This window comes from Brienomyrus brachyistius, chromosome 11 (genome assembly GCF_023856365.1).
Source record: "Brienomyrus brachyistius isolate T26 chromosome 11, BBRACH_0.4, whole genome shotgun sequence".
Classification (NCBI taxonomy): domain Eukaryota; kingdom Metazoa; phylum Chordata; class Actinopteri; order Osteoglossiformes; family Mormyridae; genus Brienomyrus; species Brienomyrus brachyistius.
The window spans coordinates 1,227,038-1,246,654 of NC_064543.1; the positions used below are offsets into that span (position 1 = coordinate 1,227,038).

Genomic DNA, 19,617 nt, shown 5'->3' on the forward strand with positions numbered 1-19,617 from the left:
AAAATAAGTACAGCCACTCATACGTACTATAATATACAATGAAATGAAAGGCCAGACACTGTGAAAGGGGTTAGTTCAAGTTAACATTATTCGCCGAATGTAGCAGAATATTGACCACAGTGAATGCTGCTTCTAGTACACAAATACAGCCATTAGGGGGCACTGTTAGCCCTTTTTACACCTTACAAAATGTGTACCAGGATTTCACCATTTCAGGATATTTTTCTAATTAATGTGTAGGTAAGAAGCTCCACAAAGAGAGATAAAGCAAAGCTTTTCCCTTTAGTATACATTTTAATTCAACAGCAACAAAAATGAGTGTTATTGTAAATTAGCTTCAGCCCAAATAAGTTTGTTTACAAAAGTCTGTTTCAGTTTGACTAGATAATGATAAGTACCATGGTAGCTGAGGGCAGCCGCCAATGGGCCTGTAATCTCCTGTTGCTAATTCAACTGAAGAAGTCTCTTGGGAGTCTGGATATCCTGAGGTCAAGTGGAGGAATGCTTATCAAGTCAGTGAAAACGCTCTCGGTGTCCTGATTTATAATTAGAGAGGACTGAGGGTCAATGCAGAAGAGAAACACACCATCTTAAAAGAGAAAAACAGAAAATCTGTGCTGTGTGCACCGTCTGCGTGCTGTGGTCACCGTCTGGGTGCTGTGGACACCGTCTGCGTGCTGTGGACACCGTCTGCGTGCTGTGGACACCGTCTGCGTGCTGTGGACACCGTCTGGGTGCTGTGGACACCGTCTGGGTGCTGTGGACACCATCTGGAAGCTGTGGACACCGTCTGGGTGCTGTGGACACCGTCTGGAAGCTGTGGACACCGTCTGGAAGCTGTGGACACCGTCTGGAAGCTGTGGACACCGTCTGGAAGCTGTGGACACCGTCTGGGTGCTGTGGACACCGTCTGGGTGCTGTGCCACACCAAGCACTCCAACACTGGAACCTGCTTTATTAGCTAGATGGCAGCCCTGGAATGTGAGATCATCCAGAGCTGGAATTGGGCCTGGACTGGACTGGCATTTTCCCAGTGGCCAACTCATTCGTTCTCCAGCCAAATTCATCACAAGGGATGCAAAGTCAGGCCTGACTGGAAGTGGAGCAAATTGTGCATTTGGGGATGTCGAAAAGGCAGCACTGCACCAGCACTGCCAACGGACCACTGCGAGCATGCAGCACTGCACCAGCACTGCCAATGGACCACTGCGATCAGGCAGCACGCTTTTCATTATGTGTGAAGAGCAGCTCGAATGAAGCTGGACTAGACCTGATGCCAGTTCATGGAGCAGAATCCATAGTGCTCCTGGTTTTTCCAGAAAGGTAACAAATTAAATATGAATCTGATGAGCGGCTCCTTCATTGCACACACCTACGGGCGAGCCTTCGCACTGTCACTAAGCACTGTCAGACACCGAGAAATAGCTCTGAAAGCAGCATTTATTTCATGCAAGATTGGCAGGCAGCTGCTGCTTGGTCTGAGTCTGGGAAAGAAGAATAACCAACAGTTATTTCTCATCTAGGCATTTTCCTGGTGAATTAACATTGCCAACACTAAGACTGTTATGGCCAGTGGCTGTTCCCCTAAGAATGTATGAACCTGGCATCACAGAAACAGCTAATCCGTTTGCTTCTCATGATTTAAAATACAAATTACACACCAAAACACATATCTGATTGCAAAACTGTCTGTATCGTCACACGATTTATGTTTTGCCATTTCTGACCATTATTCCATAAAATCTGAATGTGATATTTGTTATGAATGCAACACATTGGAAAACTAGATTACTAAAATTAAATATGCAATCAACATGACATTATGCTTAAGTATTTGACTCCTGTTCCTTGGTAGCTCAAAATTTACAACGGAGGAAAGACGGAGGACAAAATTTCCTTATTTTTCGAGTCTAACTGCACTTCAGAAGTGAATTTTATATCCAGAGAATGTGATGACAGACTGCCAATGAGTCAGGAGGACAACTCTTAAAATGAAGACTCCAGGACATTCCACAGGAGTCTCGATGTGTCACAGGGAGCGTCAGACACACGATCAGAAAGCAGAAGCCAGCTCTCCCCAGCAGGAGCTAGGAAATGCCTTTTCTGAGGATTCATCGCCCAAATAAAGAGAACAGGACTTCTAAGGAAAGCCAAGAAGACCATCTACACAGGGCAAAGATACTGAAAGCTCTACATGTGACTGACCTGCACTGGAGGGTGGCAAGAAAGAAGCCAATCGTCAAAAAGAAGCTTCTGAATCACACCTGGAGCTTGTCAGGAAGTACGGAGAGTGACTCGCTTAAGATAGAGGTGAAGCTGGTCAGAGGAGAGAGATTGTTGGCCATGTGGACTGTAAACCTCATACTAGCTACACCTCAGGAAACTGCATCCCTACAAGGACGGAGCAGAAAAGGCTCTTATTTCTCAGACAAACATCAGCTTTGTTCAGCTCTGAAGTCCTGGGTATTTGATAAGTCATTTCAAATGGGCCACAAATCATTTACTTCAAAGCTGCGGTGAGATTCAGAGAAGAACCAGGAATATGTGGCTGTTATAAACAGTAATGACATACAGTGAAATGTAATTAGAATACATACAAACCACAAATCATTTACTTTTTAAGCATTTTTATTTATAATGATATAAATACAGAAAACAAATTAAGTTAGAAAATCAAACAGAAAAAGATGACAATAATTGAAATACTGAGTCGTATTTTTAGGCAGTTTATGGTTAAATTTATACATGTAATCAGAACCTGGGAATTATAAAAATGACACCACGAAATGACACTGAATATGCAAATCAAAGATGAAGGCGATGCCCAAAGAGACAAACTAATATAACAATTATTTCACAGACTGTGTAGGGACCATTCATGCAGATCCACGGTGCATTAGAGCATTTCCCTTAGCCGGAAAAGTACCTAAGCGGGTTGTGTGAGCGCAGCACCTTCAGGAGAGAAGATAGATCACCTGGGGAAGGTGTCCAACCTGCTCAGCTTTGGTCAAGCTGACCGTCTGTCTTCTGGCTGACAGATGATCCTGCCCACAGTTAACCGCTATTTAGTGCTGAGCAGAATCCACCTTTCGGTCGTATTAAGGCCGCTGGGGTCTGCTGTCCATATTCCATGACCGTGTTAAAATCGGGGTCAGGAGGAATTCCCGTCGGCCAGAGTATTAACACTGGCATTCCGTGTCGATTCGTTAAAAGGACTTTAATAAAAACAGAGCCGATCACTAACTGCACATGCAAATTAATACCAGTGACTTTAAAAATCACCGACTGACTAAACTATTCATAAGAAATGTTAAGTGGTTTAACACTGAAAATCAGGGCCTAGATTGAGCATAATTACTCTTCGGTAATTATTTTACAAAGTGTGATTTTAGTTCAAAATATATGGATACTTTCCTAAAAAGGAGTGCATTAATAATAATAATAATAATAATAATAATAATAATAATAATAATATCATTGAGGTGTTACTAGAGAAATTCAGGTTTAGTTCTCTGTCCAGAATACTTCAGGTGGGTTTATCCTGGGATTTGAACCAGATACATTTTAAGCTACTTGAAAAATAGTAATTTCTTTAACCAATACGTGACCTTTTGCTCTGAAAAGTCACACTCTGATAGTCTAACAATCTAAAATATTTCTAAGCAACAATTACTGCATAGATATGTCTGAGTTATATACATTAAAGTTGAGGTACTGATGAATTTTATACTGGTTTTGGAAATCAGACGATACTAAAATGAGATACAATATGACAAGGCCATTTTACATATCAGCCTCTGAGAGCATTTAACAACAGCAGAACCCGCGGTTTTGTAAAACCATTCACTGCTGCCATGGCAGACATGGGGAGAAGTCGCTGAATACCTAGGTGTCCCTGAAGAGAGCGCCACCTGCTGGGACACCAGCGCCAGTGGTATGGGAAAATAAAACAGAAAGAAAAACAAAACAATAAACACATCAAACAAAAATAAAAACAGCAATTCAAGTAGGAAATGCACTGGCCCTCAACACCTGAGCTGTGAGGCGTCTCGGGGTCCTTAGCACCATCTGCAGCACCATCGGAAGTTGTTATATTTTTGGATTGTTTTCCTCACAATGAGGGTAAAGATGACTTTGAGACCAGTGGGCACAGGTATCACGCACTGGCAGTGATGACCTGTTAAGGTTGCCCCACACTACTTGCTTTACTGGTTCCCACTGGATTAATGCCGGCAATAACTGACACGGCAAGGAAATCCCACCCACTGTAGGTTCCAAAGCCCAGTTACATCCAATAATTCATAGAATTGGCTGCCGTAAACAGAAACAAACGGCACAAACAACCAAATACTCTCTGTTTGTGCACTGCTACATATTTATGGATATTTTGATTAGTTGCAAATTTACATGAATCGTTCCAGAGATTATAATCAACAGCTACTTTAAACATTTTTTTAAAAATAGCAGTTGGAATTACCCTGCTTGCATTTTAATTGCATACACAACTCATGTCGCTTACTGCTGGGCTTCTGTGCTGATGCTGAATTAGCAGTGAACTAGCGATCGATACGGCAAAAGTTCTACGCTGTGTGATTCTGAATAGGAGAAAAACACAGAATGACACTGAGCAGGAGATCTGCGCACCGTGCTCTACCACTGAAAGAAACAACGGGTCAGGCCAGAACTCTCCGCGGGCAGCAGGTAACCGAGGGAATTGTGGGTAAACTACAGCTGCTGGGCAGTGAGAGAGAGCGAGATAGAGAAAGAGAGAGAGAGAGAGAGAGAGAGAGAGAGGGCATGAGTATGTGTGCATGAGTGCATGTATGCGGTTTGGGTCCACAAAGGCCAGCGCGGTGGCTCCAGCGGCTCCGAATCAGCGGCGGGACGTGCGCTCGTTGCCGCGGGACAGCTGGCCGCAGGTCTTGCAGCACTGTGTGCGGACAGTAGGCAGGTGGCAGCGACCCAGCCAGCTTAGCGTCTGACAGAAGCGGAACGTCAAGTGGTCACGAAAACATGTCTGCTCTAAGAGAGAGGGAGGGAGAGGCAAGGAGGACGCTTAAGAATGGGCACAAATGCACGCTTCTCTGAGAAATGACTGCATGCTGAACCATGTAAACGGCAGAAATATCGTCATAATCTAAAAGTCATTCTGACAAATAAACCGTAATCAACTCGGTAAAGGCAAAAATCAACATAAAATAACAGCAAAGACAAGGAATGGAAGAGATCTGCTTTCCGCTGACTCGTTTCACCTCGTCTTCTGCTTCCATCACGTTACCTGACCTCTCAGGAAGACTTATGGGAAATAGGTGGAAACATTCCTTCAAATTGTCCATCAAGCCCACTTCCCAGAGACAAATGCATTCGCACCACTAACAGGAATATTCTGCCAAATAACTAATATATATAACAACTATATTTCTGATGTAAAGTAAAGGGATTCTTACAAAGAGATGGCAGAAAATGGGCTGTGGACAGGTCTAAAGTGACACATCTGTCTGGCAAAGGTGAGAGAGACCATCCCACAGAGCATATGATCCAGCACGAAAATGGACCAGTATACCCAGGGCACATTCTTCAGAACCAGTGAAACCATGAGAACAGGACCCAACAGAATCCATTCTGATCATGTTTAAAGAGTGACCATGGAGATACGAGAGGGGCCGTGAGATCCGGAGAAACCAGCACGTAGAAACCAGCATGGAGAAACCAGGACGCTCATGAAGGCCCCAATTCCGAAGCTGAGCTCTCCGAGGGCTACAAGCCAAAGAGCTCCAACAACTTTCATACGATGATAAGCCAATCTTGCACAAACTCATCTTCTACTTTGAAAATGCAAATGGAAAATGGGCAGGAGGGCTGGCTGGCTGGCTTTCTGTGTCTCTATACATCATCATGTTTTAATGGCCAGAGGGTGGCAATCAAAATTTCTATAATTGAAAAATGTTCATAACCATGCAGTCAAGGAAAAATAAATAAATAAAATACACAGTTAAAGAGAATAAAAATGAGCAGAAAAAAACTAATTATATAAAATCTTCCAGGGCGCAACTGAAAAGTAAACACATAACTGTCGATTTTCACTTCAAGTCACCAAAAGAAAATGTGCTAAGAATCAGCCCCGACACCTCACTCAGTAACAAACCCTAAATTAACTAACCCTAACTAACCCTAACCCTAACCCGCACTCATTAACAAACCCTTTTGATCTCTCTTCTACCTGAAATGGACAAAGTGCCTTTGCAAATGCCAGCCTGAAGAAAAGGACAAACAAACAAAATGATTCCACACTGAGGAGGGACTCCAGTTGTGGGAAGTTGGCAGGGGAGCACTTTAGTCCTGCACCAGGTGTTGTGCGTCAATCACGGATGGAGCGGGGGGGGGGGGGGGGGGGACTTGTCCACCCACTACTTCCTGTAGGAAGGCGAGTTTCTCCCATCTGGAGAATTCACAGGAAGTGAAGTGGCTGAAGTCTGACGGCCGTCCAGGTCACGCCACGCTGAATCCCACACTCTCACACTGCTTCTCCATCCTCCAACGCTATTGTCTTACCAGTGGCCTGACTGGTTTTCCACAATGCTGGCGCGGAAGACAGATCCCCACGCTTCCGAAACGGACACCAGGAAGGGGAAGGTAATGTGATAATCCTGGTCTGACATGCAGGACTGAGACTCAAACCCTCTAAGAAAAACCTGGACCTTCTGCTGGAGACCAGATGCACAAGACAGAGATTAGAGGTTGGAAGGAGGGATTCTCACCGGGACCCTTGGGATGAGTCAGCCAGCTGAACCAAGGCGTTTACAAAACCGTCTGGTGTGAAGCTTAGATGAAGCGCTCCAGCAGCCCTGAGAGCTGGATCTTCACTCTCAGTTTGTTTTGGACATACATATGCCATTTATACTCGCATTACGGCTGCTTTTCGTAAATTTCTCCTTTATTGAATGTGTTACACCTGTTCCTGTATGCTCAGTACTACATTTGAACGTCCAAATGTTTTTCATAATTTTCACAATTATTTAAAAATGTGCTGCCTTGCTAAATAACGTACTTGCTTTGTGATTTCCTGCAATATTATAAATTCAACCTGCAACACAAGATTCACTCATAAGATGCTTTCCAAATACAACAGTCTCCTCCTCGATTCCCTGTAATTCCCTTGCAATCTTCTATGTGTTAATGCTGCCATGTTCAACTAGACAGTCTATGGCTGTAACACATTTCTGAGATGGAAGAAAAATGTCCTGTGATAAAACTCCATCCTGCAGGAGATACGGCAGCCACTGCAAACCTGTCCCTAACTGCTTCCCTCTGGCATAGTAAACAAAGCCTGAAGCTGCAGTTCCATGATTAAAAAAAAACTGAATTTCCATTCTGCTAGTAACTTTTTTCAGTTCACTTGAACTGGAGCCTCACAGCCCCACTGGCTGTGAATGGCTGACAGTCAACTGGAACCAAACATGAACTTAGTTCACTTTGTCAGTCTGGCTGCCTCCCAGAACAGTCAATGCAGCCAGTCTTTTCCCATACAGGCAGGTCACAGAACACGAGACAGGTCAAAGTTCACAGCTGTAGGGTGAATCCCACTGTGCTTCATTTAATCCACACTGCCCCTATTTTCAACAGACCCCCGCACAAGGTACAACATTTAAAAGATATAAAGATGAGATTCTGTACTCAGACGACCTAATTTTTCCAAAGACAACCGGATCACAAACGCAGATGCAAGCAGTATGTGCTTGACATACGTGTATCAACTTTTCCACCACAATGCTTGTATGCGAAGCGTGTTTTCCAAGGCCAAAGGTCTCGAGAACACAGCCGTGCTCTCCCATGTCATCACAGCAGACGAGATCAAAGCTGTAGTGTTAGAGCGCGGACCATCGGGGTCAGTAAAGCCCCAGACCATTAGGTCATTACCTGAGCGTCAAAAGCCAGTTCACACATGATCATTAGGTACCATTTAGAAGCTTCTTTTTCTTTTTTCCTCTACAGAAAGTTGTGCAATAGAACCACAAAAAAAGTTCATCATTAACACAAGACATCAACTAAGCAAAATATAATCTCGCCTCAAAAGTGAAAAACCGGTTGCAGGTGGTGCTCATAACTGCGTGCTGCCCCCCCACTGACTGCGGCCACTGGAGGCCCCCAGAGACCCGTCGTCTCCTAACAGTTCAAGCAGCCTCGCTATTTACCCGCCGGCTAATTTTTCACAGCTCCGTTACTGCTGTAAAGGCGGGGGAGTCCACGACTGTGCAGAACATCAGAAATCATTCCGTGCCTCATATCCGCAAAGAGAAGACGTATTGAAAGAGGGGATAAGGAATGAGAAAAACAACATGAAAATAAATCCTGCCGCTATCAACTACAACACACCCAGAACGGATCAAAGACACTTTGTGGAAGGTGCCATGCAGGCAAACCGAGGGAGATGCACACTGCGGTTATTTCGTAACGTCTGCCTCTGCGGCCCTTTGCAGCAGGAGCACGCCGGCCACTGAATAAGACGCGTATTGTCTTCACATTCTCATGAAATAAGAGCCTGTCCTTCTCCATGATAACCACTTCCTACTGTATATTCATATGGAAAATGTGCGACAGGACAGCGGAGGGAAAGTCATGACTGCACCACATGGCATTTTCCCGGCGTGCCTGCAAGAGGGCCGTGTTGCACGGCGTCTGAATGCCTCCTACCCCGTGATACTTCCTGATGGAAAAGCCTGGCATCATGGGTACAATAGCCTCTCTGTGTGTATTCTTAGAATTTAGCTCACTGTGCCAGCAATGCCGTCTATTTCAATGCAAATGTTATGGGCCCAGGACAGTGACACAATATGCAGACACTGATCCCGGCCTGCAGCTTACTGCAGTGCATGCAGAGTGTCGGCTCCCGCCACTTATTACTTGGCGCTTCCATGCGGCGGCTTGTGCTTCCTGGCTTCTCCCCAGTGATGCAGACATTCATGCGCTTCCTCCACAATCCGTCAAATGGGCCACGGAAGCCTGGCCTTCGCATGCGTGCTGCGTTATGTCTGTCCAGCATGATGCAATGCTGCCACCCAGCCCTGTAAAGTCCCCCAGCTGATGGAGAATGATGCTGACCTGCACCCTTTGCTTGCTGGCTGTTATTTGGGTGTCCCTAAGGGACGATGTGAACATAATATCTACCACTGTATGACTGTGTAGAGCTTTTCTCTATTGCTGCCAATCGTCAAAAACATCAGCAGTGAAGGGTAGGAGCTCGTATGTCTTAATTCCATCCATCCATCCATCCATCCATTTTCCACACCACTTATCCTACTGGGTCGCGGGGGGTCCAGAGCCTATCCCGGAAGCAATGGTCATGAGGCAGGGAACAACCCAGGATGGGGGGCAGCCCATCGCAGGGCACACTCACACATCATTCACGCACACATGCACACCTACGGGCAATTTAGCAACTCCAATTAGCCTCAGCATGTTTTTGGACTGTGGGGGGAAACCGGAGAACCTGGAGGAAACCCCACAATGACATGGGGAGAACATGCAAACTCCACACACATGTGACCCAGGCGGAGACTCGAACCCGGGTCCCAGAGGTGTGAGGCAACAGTGCTAACCACTGCACCACCATGCCGCCCCATACAAAATATGTTCTGCCATATTAGATTTGATAAAAACAGGACTAGCTATGCGTTGGTGAATCTCCATCATAACCGCAGTGGATGCTCATGTTTCAGGAGCTAAAGGTCAGTGCCAGATTGGGCAGTTAACCATTTATGTCACCGTAGGGTTCTAGATGTTTTCCCAAGCTTCCTGCTGCCTCATTCGTTCCCATGAGACCCTCCCACCTCCATCGCAAAACCAGCCCCCACTGAGTGTCAGTTGAAGGGACTAAATAACAACCGAGTTACTACTGAAGTACAAATCATGAACAAATGTAGTGGCTACCTGAGATGAAAGATGCGTCACGATTCATTAATGATGAACAAGCATGACATCGGTATTTCACTAGTTATTAATAATTCATTTTAACACATGGATTTACAAAATTAACAGATATAGTAACAAATACAGTAACTAATTGGAAGAAAAGTTGCATCACGATTTATTTATGATGAACAAACATGAGATCAGCATTTCACTCGTGTTATTCATTAGTTCCTTCAGTAGTTCACAAAGGTTTACAGAATTAACAAATATAGTAACAAATACAGTAACTGCTTGGATTAAACCGGCATATAAAAAACACCATCTTAGGGACACCTACAGAAGATCAGACATTTAACAAGCGAGAACTGAATAGAAATATATGTGCCGTTGGCTTGAAATGAAACTACATCCCCTACAAAACAACAAAGCAAAAGCCTGTTTAAAATCCTTTCTGAGAGTTCACTGCAATCAGGAAAACTTTCCATGAAGAACGGCGGAGAAATACTGAACTACACAGGGTAGCAAACTGATAGATAAAACTTTAGATATTCCTGAGGAATATATCTGTGCCATGTACAAAAATGCCACCCAGGCGGCAAAGGGATAAATGGCCAAACAAAAGCGAAGCCAGACCGAACACCTCTTCTTCGGTTGAGTTTGTGTGAACAAACAGGATTAGGCAGATGAGCTGCTGTTCTGTATCACCTCTGAAGCTCATTAATTCCACAGCAGGATTCAGCATGAGACGTCAGTCAGCATTACATGCCAGACATCTCACACATACTCATACACAGAGGAGGAGCAACATGTCACACATACTCATACACACAGAGAGGCGGAGCAACATCTCACACATACTCATACACACAGCATCCATGAAGTGGAAAACTCACATTGGTTCACCCAAAAACTGAATGTAATGGCCATTTAGATTAATTGATTTCAAAATCTAACTTTTCTAAACTGTATTTAGAAGAAATTCAGCAAATACTCTTCTGCACACATACAGCAGAGGATAATCAATGTCAGATACAGAGGAATTCCTAGTCCGGTGCCTTAATGTGGCCCACTATGAAATTTAAAGCCAAACCAGGCAAATATGCTCAGAGCACCTCAGCTGAACACCAGCAACACAAAGTGGTCTCTCAGTGTCTTTCCACAAACACTCGAACCATGAGCTTTCAAAGTAGGTCGGCTATATTAAGGACCCATTTCCAAGAGCCCGAGATCCAGAAGAAGATATTAACCTAAACGCAGAATGTTGAGCTTCAGTCAAATTACACTGGAACAAAGAAGCTGTTCTAGGCTTTTTACATGGACTTTGACATGGAATTCCCCTTCCCACCCCTCAGAAGAAAATGATTCTTGGAGCACCCTCCTGCCTGGGGCACTGCACTGAAAGGGTCAGTGTGAAAGGCATTCAGATCTTCTGGGTCAGGAGGAGGACAGCGAAGTCTCCACAACTTAATGTCTCTATAACACACAATTTACAAACCACTTTGAAAACGAGTTTTCCTGGGAAGAGAGTATTTCACAATAAGCTCTTAATCTTTTTAAATAATTGTCTTAACAATCATGCAAACCAACATGCATGTAACCTCTAATGTCCATTAACATGCCATCGTTTTGCAATTTGTGGGAAATAGTTTTGGAATGGAATACATTTTCTTTGGGCCCATTGAACCCTCCCTATCAAACACATCTAATCAGTAGTGGATGCATGAGTGCACTGTTTTGTGGCTCCCTTATAAATAAGCATCAGGCTACTGAAGTAACTCCAGGACACACGTCATTCAACACAAATTAGCTCCAACTGCGAATCTGATGCACTCTAGCATGCGAGTGTCAGCGGTCACTGCCACGGCACGCTACCCATCTGCAAGATGCGAGACGATGGACGGCTTTCCAGCGATCACAGGAGGGAGCACCGTCTTCCCAAAGAGGCCCCCTTCTCAGCAGATACACAAGGCTGCTCGCGCTTTGCTCTGACTCCCAGTAAGTTACTTGGGTGGAGGCAGGGACGGATTACGGACCAGGCCAGTGGGGCCGCTGCCCAGGGGCCCTTGGGGTGCAGGGGGCCCGTGGGGCCCCTAGCCCAAAACAATTTGCAACGCTTATCAACAATGTATTTTCGTTTGTCTATTTTAGAGGGTCTACATTCTTTGATCCTCTGCCTACAAGGGCCCCTGACCCTATAGGAAGGGCGTTTGGCTGCCAAGGGCCCTTGAATTGTGGTGGTTGTGGTGGTGGTGCTGGTGGGGGGGGGGGGCCCACACAACCCATAATCCGTCCCTGGGTGGAGGTACCTAACGATAACACAGCTTCAATGACCTCATCCGTCTTCAGGGTGAACACAAAGAGGAGCACGGTCAGACGTTACAATCAGAATCTTACAACAGTAAACTGTACTGTTTCATGTACGGGTATATCAAATATGAATCGACAACAAATACTCATTAACACCAAACAGAGAAAGGCCTAGAATGCTGCATTACAAATGGGAAGGTTAGGTTCCTGGGAGGCCAGAGGTCACAGATCATGTAAAAACCAGGTTAGAGCAGTTATCCCAGCCGGATAATAGCTGAGTTAGTCTTGAAAATGGCAAACGGGCTAAAAATGAAGCCGTCCAATAAAGAGACCAAGCTACGCCCATTTCATCTATTTCAAGAAACTTATTTCCATAAATACTCTTAATTATCTGTGCAAAAAGCCAAGATTCAAATCCCAAGAAATGTGTCTATTTAACAAGAAATGCATTAAAAAAAAACTATTTACAAAACCATGTGCCACAGATTAGTTTCTGTGAAGTACACAGCACATCCTAAACCAGAATTTCATTTTACAAAGAAGTATTTTGCAGTTTTTTCTGAATTATTTACTGATAGTCAACTTGGGAAATTTCAAAGCAGTAGGTAATTATTTGCTCCTGAGAAAGAGGGGTCCTTGGTCATATATGAGTGTGCATCAAAGAGAATGTGAATAAACTATTGGAGGGGGCTTGGGGGGCGGGGGTGAATGGCGTGGGAAGCAGGAAGGCTATAGGGCCATAAAGGTCAGGTGAGAGCATGTCACCAGGTCATATTGTGTTAGCTGTACAAACGTGAACTCTGACCTTCAAGCTTTATCATCAGCAAGGAGCCTGAAAACACGTCATGAAAGGAAGCCTTGGCAACAAGAAAACACCATTAAAAATTAAATTAGCTTTTTGTTGTTCTGAATTATTTCAAGGGAAGCTTAACCATTGGAATAACTCGGATGGTTTATTTCTGCACTGCAAGAGTTATTTATGTTAGTTTAATAACTAACATAAATTTATGTTAGAATTTATGTTAGTTTAATAACTTAGTCTCCAAGATGTAAATTATAATGATGAATAAAGCAGCATCTGCTTCCAACACTGAACATGTAACTGCAACCTTCAAGCAGCAAGAAGCTGTCACTGCTTGTGGAGCAGGTGGAGAGCTCAGGGGGCCACCCAGTGCCTGCTCACTGCGCTGGAGGATGAGGCGTAATTCACCTCAACCTCCATTCGGTCCTTGGGAACCTCGCCCCGTGTTACACTATGAGCACAGGTAGGAAGTCTGCTGCTTTCTTACTGTAACACTGTATATTATATGGACGTTTCAATGGGCAATAAAGATTTTATACATACATATATACATACATATATACACATATACACATACATACATACATATATACATACATACATACATACATACATACATATATATACATATACATATACATACATATATATACATATATACAGTCTGCTTTAACAAACAGCATTTCCCAGAATGCAAAATAATAATGACCTGCTGGGTACAGACTTTTCATTTGGTTTGCAAGCTGAATTTTAGTTTAGCAGCTCTGTATGCATTAAATACATTTTAGGCAAACAGAGTTTAGTTTTTACAAACATAAATATTTATTTATGACAAAGATCTGTTCCATATCCTGTAATTGTCACCCGTTTAGATCTGGGAAAATACGCACATTACAGACCAAGAGGGAGAAATCTCTCTCACGGGGGGAGAGCAGCTGCCCTGCTGACAGATTTGGGTATAAACAAAGAGCAGGTATCCCAGAACCTTCTGAGACCTTCTGGTACTGCACTTGCACAGATCGTGAATTCAGCACATGTAAGTGTGTTAAGTGTCCGGGGCTGTACTCACGCTGCATGGCACTGCACTCCTGAACATTGCATTTCTGGGTGTCCTCTGGCCAGGCTGAGTGTTCGCACTGTGGGGGCTCTTCCTCCTCCTCCTCCTCCTCCTCCTCCACACTGCCCTGCCGCTGTTCCTTCCGGATGTCGACACACTTTACAAGACGCCGCTGCACCCCACCCCCGCAAGGTGCTGAACACTGTTGGGGCAAAGCTGGAGTTAAGGTATGCAGGTGCCCCTCTCCCCCCACCACACACACACACACACACACACACGCACACACAAAGACAGACACACACATGCACGCGTGCACCCACAAACATTCATGCAAACACCCACGCACACACAGACACGCAAATCTGGAAAAGCTGCTCACACAGACCAGACATCTGTCTGCTCTTTATTCTGGATGCCCTGCTGAGATGGGACCCACTAAGAGTACACTGCTATTATAAAAACACAACCAACAATGCACCCCCCCTATCTCACTTCTCTTAGAAATTTCCACAACAGGTGAGATGATTATTCCCACAATGCTCAGCTCTCTCTCATGTCCGAGTGACAGTCTCTCACCTACCACCCACGCTGCAGTCATTTCAGGCCAGTAAACCCATTAAGTTCCTCCAAGTCTGAAGACACAAGACACTGCATGGCTGTATAAGAGGACTGAGCTCGGGCCCCACCATGCACAGGGGGGCCACGCGGTGCCACGCCTCACCTGGCCCCAGGAGCCCGTGACCCACTGAGCGCATGGCTGACTGTTGCACGCTTGGATGATGTTGGGCTGAACGGCCTCGTCACAATTTCCAGGCTCCGGGCAGGTGACCAGGCGCTGCTGCTCGCCCCCGCCGCACAGCTCTGAGCACTGTGGAGGGGGGGGGCAAAGACCAATAATCAGATGCCCACAGTACGCCCAGAACCATGCCAGAGCACGCTTAGGGTTGCTGCAGCTCACCTGACCCCAAGAGGTGGTGAACCACTCCACGCAGTCGTGGGGGTTACAGGCCTCGCGGGAATGTGGCCTGGGCCCAACAGCCTGGCAGTGGAAGGGCCGCAGTGGTCTGCGATCGCGCGTGTTGAAGCACTGCACCTCTCGCTGCCTCACTCCCTGGCTGCAGTTCCTGGAGCACTGTCAGTATGGAGAGAGCATTTCCAATAGCTCCAAGGAACAGCCGCAACGGCCGCTTGCACAGAAGCCTGCTTTTTATTATGACCTATGCTGTAATGGACTAAAATGGTTATAAAGAAAAAAACCACCTATTGTATGAGTCAGAGGGTGGGGTGATTCTGCAGGCAACATAAAGGGGCAGACACTCAGAAAGCATAAATAACGCTGGAAATAGACGGTTGCGAAAGTTCGGGCTGCATGGACACCGAGCCTCACCCGGCTCCATTCGGTGACTCTCCAGGAGGAACAGGGCCGCAGATAGCAGCGGCGGGCTGGGACAGGGCGCAGGGAGGGCAGGCAGTCGGAGCTCCGTCCTGTGCTACACCACACGGACCTCCAGATGGCGCCGAGACCACAAGTGGTGGAGCACTGGAGCAGAAGGGCGGCAGCGCAGCGCGGGGCTCAGGGTGCAGTGTTACCGTGGAGATGCTCCATGGGAACATCCAAAACAGTGACTCTATGCAGGGCCCCCATTCCAAGTCATCATTCCACTGACAGGTATTAATGTACCTCTGCCTACCTGAGCTCATTCTTTGATTTAGACATTTTACAGTTCATTAAGTCAAAGGCTTTTCACATTAGAAGGAGGAGTGTTTATACATTTATGACTTGTACTTATAAAACCCCCTCGTTAGAAAATGATTGCTGGAATTTTCCCTACATAGACATTCAAGCATTTGATTTCTTGCAAAATGTTAGAAAAAATATTATTTTATGTAAACAAATAATGTGACACACGCCCAGCAGCCGGAGTTTTGTGACCCATTTTCACAGCCAAACAGTGAAAACTGTAACAAAATCGTCCCGTCGTTAACTGCACGATGCACGGTAATCTTTTCATATTTTGCCTATAAACTAATTTTACACCATGAAAAGGACACGTCTGGTGTGTAACTCACAGTGCTCCAATTTCCCGCCGCCCAGTAAGCTGTGGTGTCTGCCTGCGGGGGGGGCGAAGGCAATGGGGTCAGCCAAGTGGGCCCAGTGACGTCGCGGGATTGATGGGGAAGCGGGCTTGTGGCTCCCCCCGGGGGCCCAATCGCTGTGGGAAAGACCCCTGCCACTGGGTCTGGGTGGGACTGACTATCCGCTTCCGTACTGGTGCCAGTGGTCGGTTCAGTCACGACAGTCGTGTCTGGCGTTGTGGTACTGAAAATGTCGCCAGTCTCGGGGACAGTGGATGTCGTCACGCTCTCAGTCACAGGGGACTCTGAAACATCCTCCAGATCTTTGTGAGATACGCTTTCAGTTCCTGTGGGGGAAGCGTGATGGAGATTCCCTCCACTTTCTGCGGCTAGATCAGAATAACCAGTCGGCACGTAGAGCAGATCTCGTGGGATGGGCTGCGAACTTCCAGGCTGCTCTTCTTCCAGAGGCCATGCATCAGCGACATCATACTCGACAGCAGACTCTGTTAGGTAGTATTGATCTGATTCATCCTCGCCTACGGAAATCCCCGGAGAATGTGTTACTGTGAAGTCTGCGCCTCGAGCATCGTAATTCGGTGTAGTCGCAGGTGGAGTTTGGCTCGGTGCAGTGGGCCTGCTGCTGGAAAGTATATTATCCTGGTTGGTCTCAATGTGAATCACAGTGGGAGCAGAAGAGGGTGGAGCTTCTTGTGATGGTGAGGTACTTTCCCAACCCTCCTGGCCTCCAGGATCTGTTCCTTTCCAGTTGTCCACGTCATTCCACCCCCGATTGGACTCCGGAGACCCACTGTCAAAATGGTCAGCAACATTCCTTTCTCCCTCAGTAAGAACCTTGGAAACATCACCAGCAAAATCCCAATGATTTATAGTGTCTGCATCACCCTCACTGCCCTCCACTTCTGCTTTCACTTTGCTGGCTCCACCTATTTCAGTTGTAGACCCCAATACATCAGCAGAGGTGAGACCTCCCTCTGTTGGGGCCTCTGTGTCACTTCCAGGGCTGTTATGATATTCCTTCCATTTCTCTGTAACCCTAATGTTTGAAATGTGTACCGGGGGTGTGACAGACACAGGCAGAAAACGCTCTTCTGCATACAAGATTCCCTCTTCGTTATCGGAATCCTCTCCATCCACACTGTCGCGGTCCTCAGTATTTTCCAGATCCCGAACAGCAGTAGTCCTGGGTCGCTTGTTGTCGATGCTGTGAGGTGTGGTAACGATGTAGGGAGCGTCTTCAGAGGTGGCCGCTGGCTTGCGTGAGGTTGAAGTGGGCGGTTTTGTGCTAGACCCCAGGTGGACAGTCGTGACAGTCCCGGGACCAGCAGGTCCTGTGTTACGGTCCATTTCGAGACCTTCTCCTTCACCAAAGACATCTGACAAGTCTTCGTGAAAGCCAATGAAGTTGTAATCATAATAAAAGTCGTCGATATGTACGTTGTTCTTAACGTAATTAGCAGCAGCATTATCTATATGGTTGTATTGGGAGAAGCCTTCGTCAATTATGTTGTTCATCTCACCAGCGGGCCTAGCGGGGTGGGCCCTGGGGGTTCCCTGTTCAGAACCAGGCATGTGGTCGTCATTGGGAATGGAGTTGGTGTCACTGAACACCTCCTTGCTGGAAGACCCACTGCCAGACCACTCACTTCCGAAACCGTCCAGCACTGGCGGGCAGTCCAGCATTTCACAGGGCATCTCTGCCTTCGGCTTCTTCCCGGGATCGCAGGTCATGCCCGTGTTGCTGGAGCAGGCGACGGTGCGGCTTTGCACCCCCCCGCCACATGTCGCGGAGCACTGCAGACGAACGGCAGGCAGCAATTAAAACAAATTCAAAAAAACACATGACACCATCAACTGCAGCTTTTTCAGCTTCTCACGCTAACAGAACCAAGTGCCCCACTATAGTATGAAGGAAGACATGGAGAGTGTGAGGGAGAGTGTGAGATGGACAGTCCTGAACCAGAACACTTTCAGCACAGACCAATAAGAGCGGCCCAATGCGAAAAAGCTCCTTATATGGAATTTGGTGGGACGCTCGTTACATATATTACACATAACACATCTAATCAGAAACAGCACTCCAATAAAAAGGGAGTAACTATTTTTGTTCAGTAATGACACTGCCATAACCCTAAAACTATTTGTTGTTTGTTTTGATTGGATTTCGCTGAGGAAAAATAAAAATGTAAGAACCTGGTCCCAGCATTGCCAGGTTACTGGGACTCAGCCGTACGGCCACTCAGGCTCAGATCTACCTTTGCCTCCCGCACACCTTCACATGTCCAAGGCCTTTCCTCACCTCCGTCCAGCTGCCTGTGGTCCAGTCTGCAGGGCAAGGGATGTGAGTGTTGCAGGAGGCGACGGACTCAGGCCTGGGCAGGTGCTGACACTCAGAGGGCTGCAGGGCCTTCTGCTCCTCCAGACCCACGCTCTGAATGCAGAGCACCGCTCTCCTGGCCAGGCCTGAAGGGCCGCAGCTGGCGGAGCACGTGTGCCACTCTCCTACCCACCATCTAAACAAAAATGAGAGGAATTCTCAGCGACGTGATGCCCAGATAAGTGGCAGCTCTCACAATAACTGCCTTCCTGAAGAGGAGAGGGAGACAGGAACAGCAGCATTTCAGGGAAACTATAGGGGGCAGATTCACAAAACAAAAAGCCTCAATGAGAACCATCCGGCCTTCTTGAAGAATTAAGGGTTTCCTGATGCATTTCAGATACTTCAAATGTATTTTATCATCCTACAGCAGCACCCTCCTTGGCACGGCTCAGAGGTTACTCAGAAGGTCTTCTCGGCGGAGCTCACATCGCCGGGCAGATCCCCTCGTTACAGGTAGCCTGCTTGTCGTCGGGGCGGGTCGTCAGATCGCAGAAATGCTCCTCCACCGTCCCAGAGGTCTGCTCCACGCAGAGAACCGGCTGTCTCCGCACACCTGAAGAGGCAGGCTGAAGGTCAACGGCTCAGGTGCAGACAGGAGAGAGGGGGACGGGAGAGATACACAGCAAGGCAGCAAGGCTGGGCTGTGCAGAAACAGGGAGCCCCCCCACCTCACCCCCGCTAGCAGGCAGCCCTCAGCCAATCACTCACAGGCGTTGGAATCCTATTACTTGACCTTTTTGCTCTCAAAGCAAGAGCCTGAGGCCTCCTGACAAATAGCATGCAACAGCAACAGCTCTGATAGGAGAAACGGCCACTTAATCAGCTGAGAAACGAGAGACTGACTAACTGCACAGAACTGCCCACACTTTCTTTATAGATTAAAGACAAACAGTATCTATGAAGTAAGTATAATAGAATTTCTAAGCCAAACACATGAGCTGAAATAATACAACTTGCACAAGAAATGTCTGATCTAAGCCGATGCCAATTCGTTTTTCCTGGGAACCGATTTCCAGGCTCCACTTCTGGGAGACGTTCACCACAGTGCTCCAGGCACCACAACCT

General features: G+C 46.5%; 1 protein-coding gene across 2 annotated transcripts in view; it reads right to left on the reverse strand.

Moving 5' to 3' along the window:
* Positions 1-2,610: 2,610 nt before the first annotated feature.
* Positions 2,611-19,617, reverse strand: part of LOC125751859 (A disintegrin and metalloproteinase with thrombospondin motifs 7) — a 56,028-nt gene continuing 39,021 nt past the window's right edge. The window contains exons 17-24 of one of the 2 annotated variants that reach the window (XM_049031246.1): positions 18,979-19,105; positions 18,472-18,685; positions 16,146-17,966; positions 15,463-15,615; positions 15,034-15,207; positions 14,797-14,943; positions 14,088-14,277; positions 2,611-5,022 (exon numbers count right to left, since the gene is read on the reverse strand). In XM_049031246.1, the coding sequence (XP_048887203.1) occupies positions 4,874-5,022; positions 14,088-14,277; positions 14,797-14,943; positions 15,034-15,207; positions 15,463-15,615; positions 16,146-17,966; positions 18,472-18,685; positions 18,979-19,105 (2,975 nt within the window). In that variant the 3' untranslated portion in view covers positions 2,611-4,873. The remainder of the gene's footprint in view (positions 5,023-14,087; positions 14,278-14,796; positions 14,944-15,033; positions 15,208-15,462; positions 15,616-16,145; positions 17,967-18,471; positions 18,686-18,978; positions 19,106-19,617) is intronic. The other variant, XM_049031247.1, reaches the window with a different exon arrangement.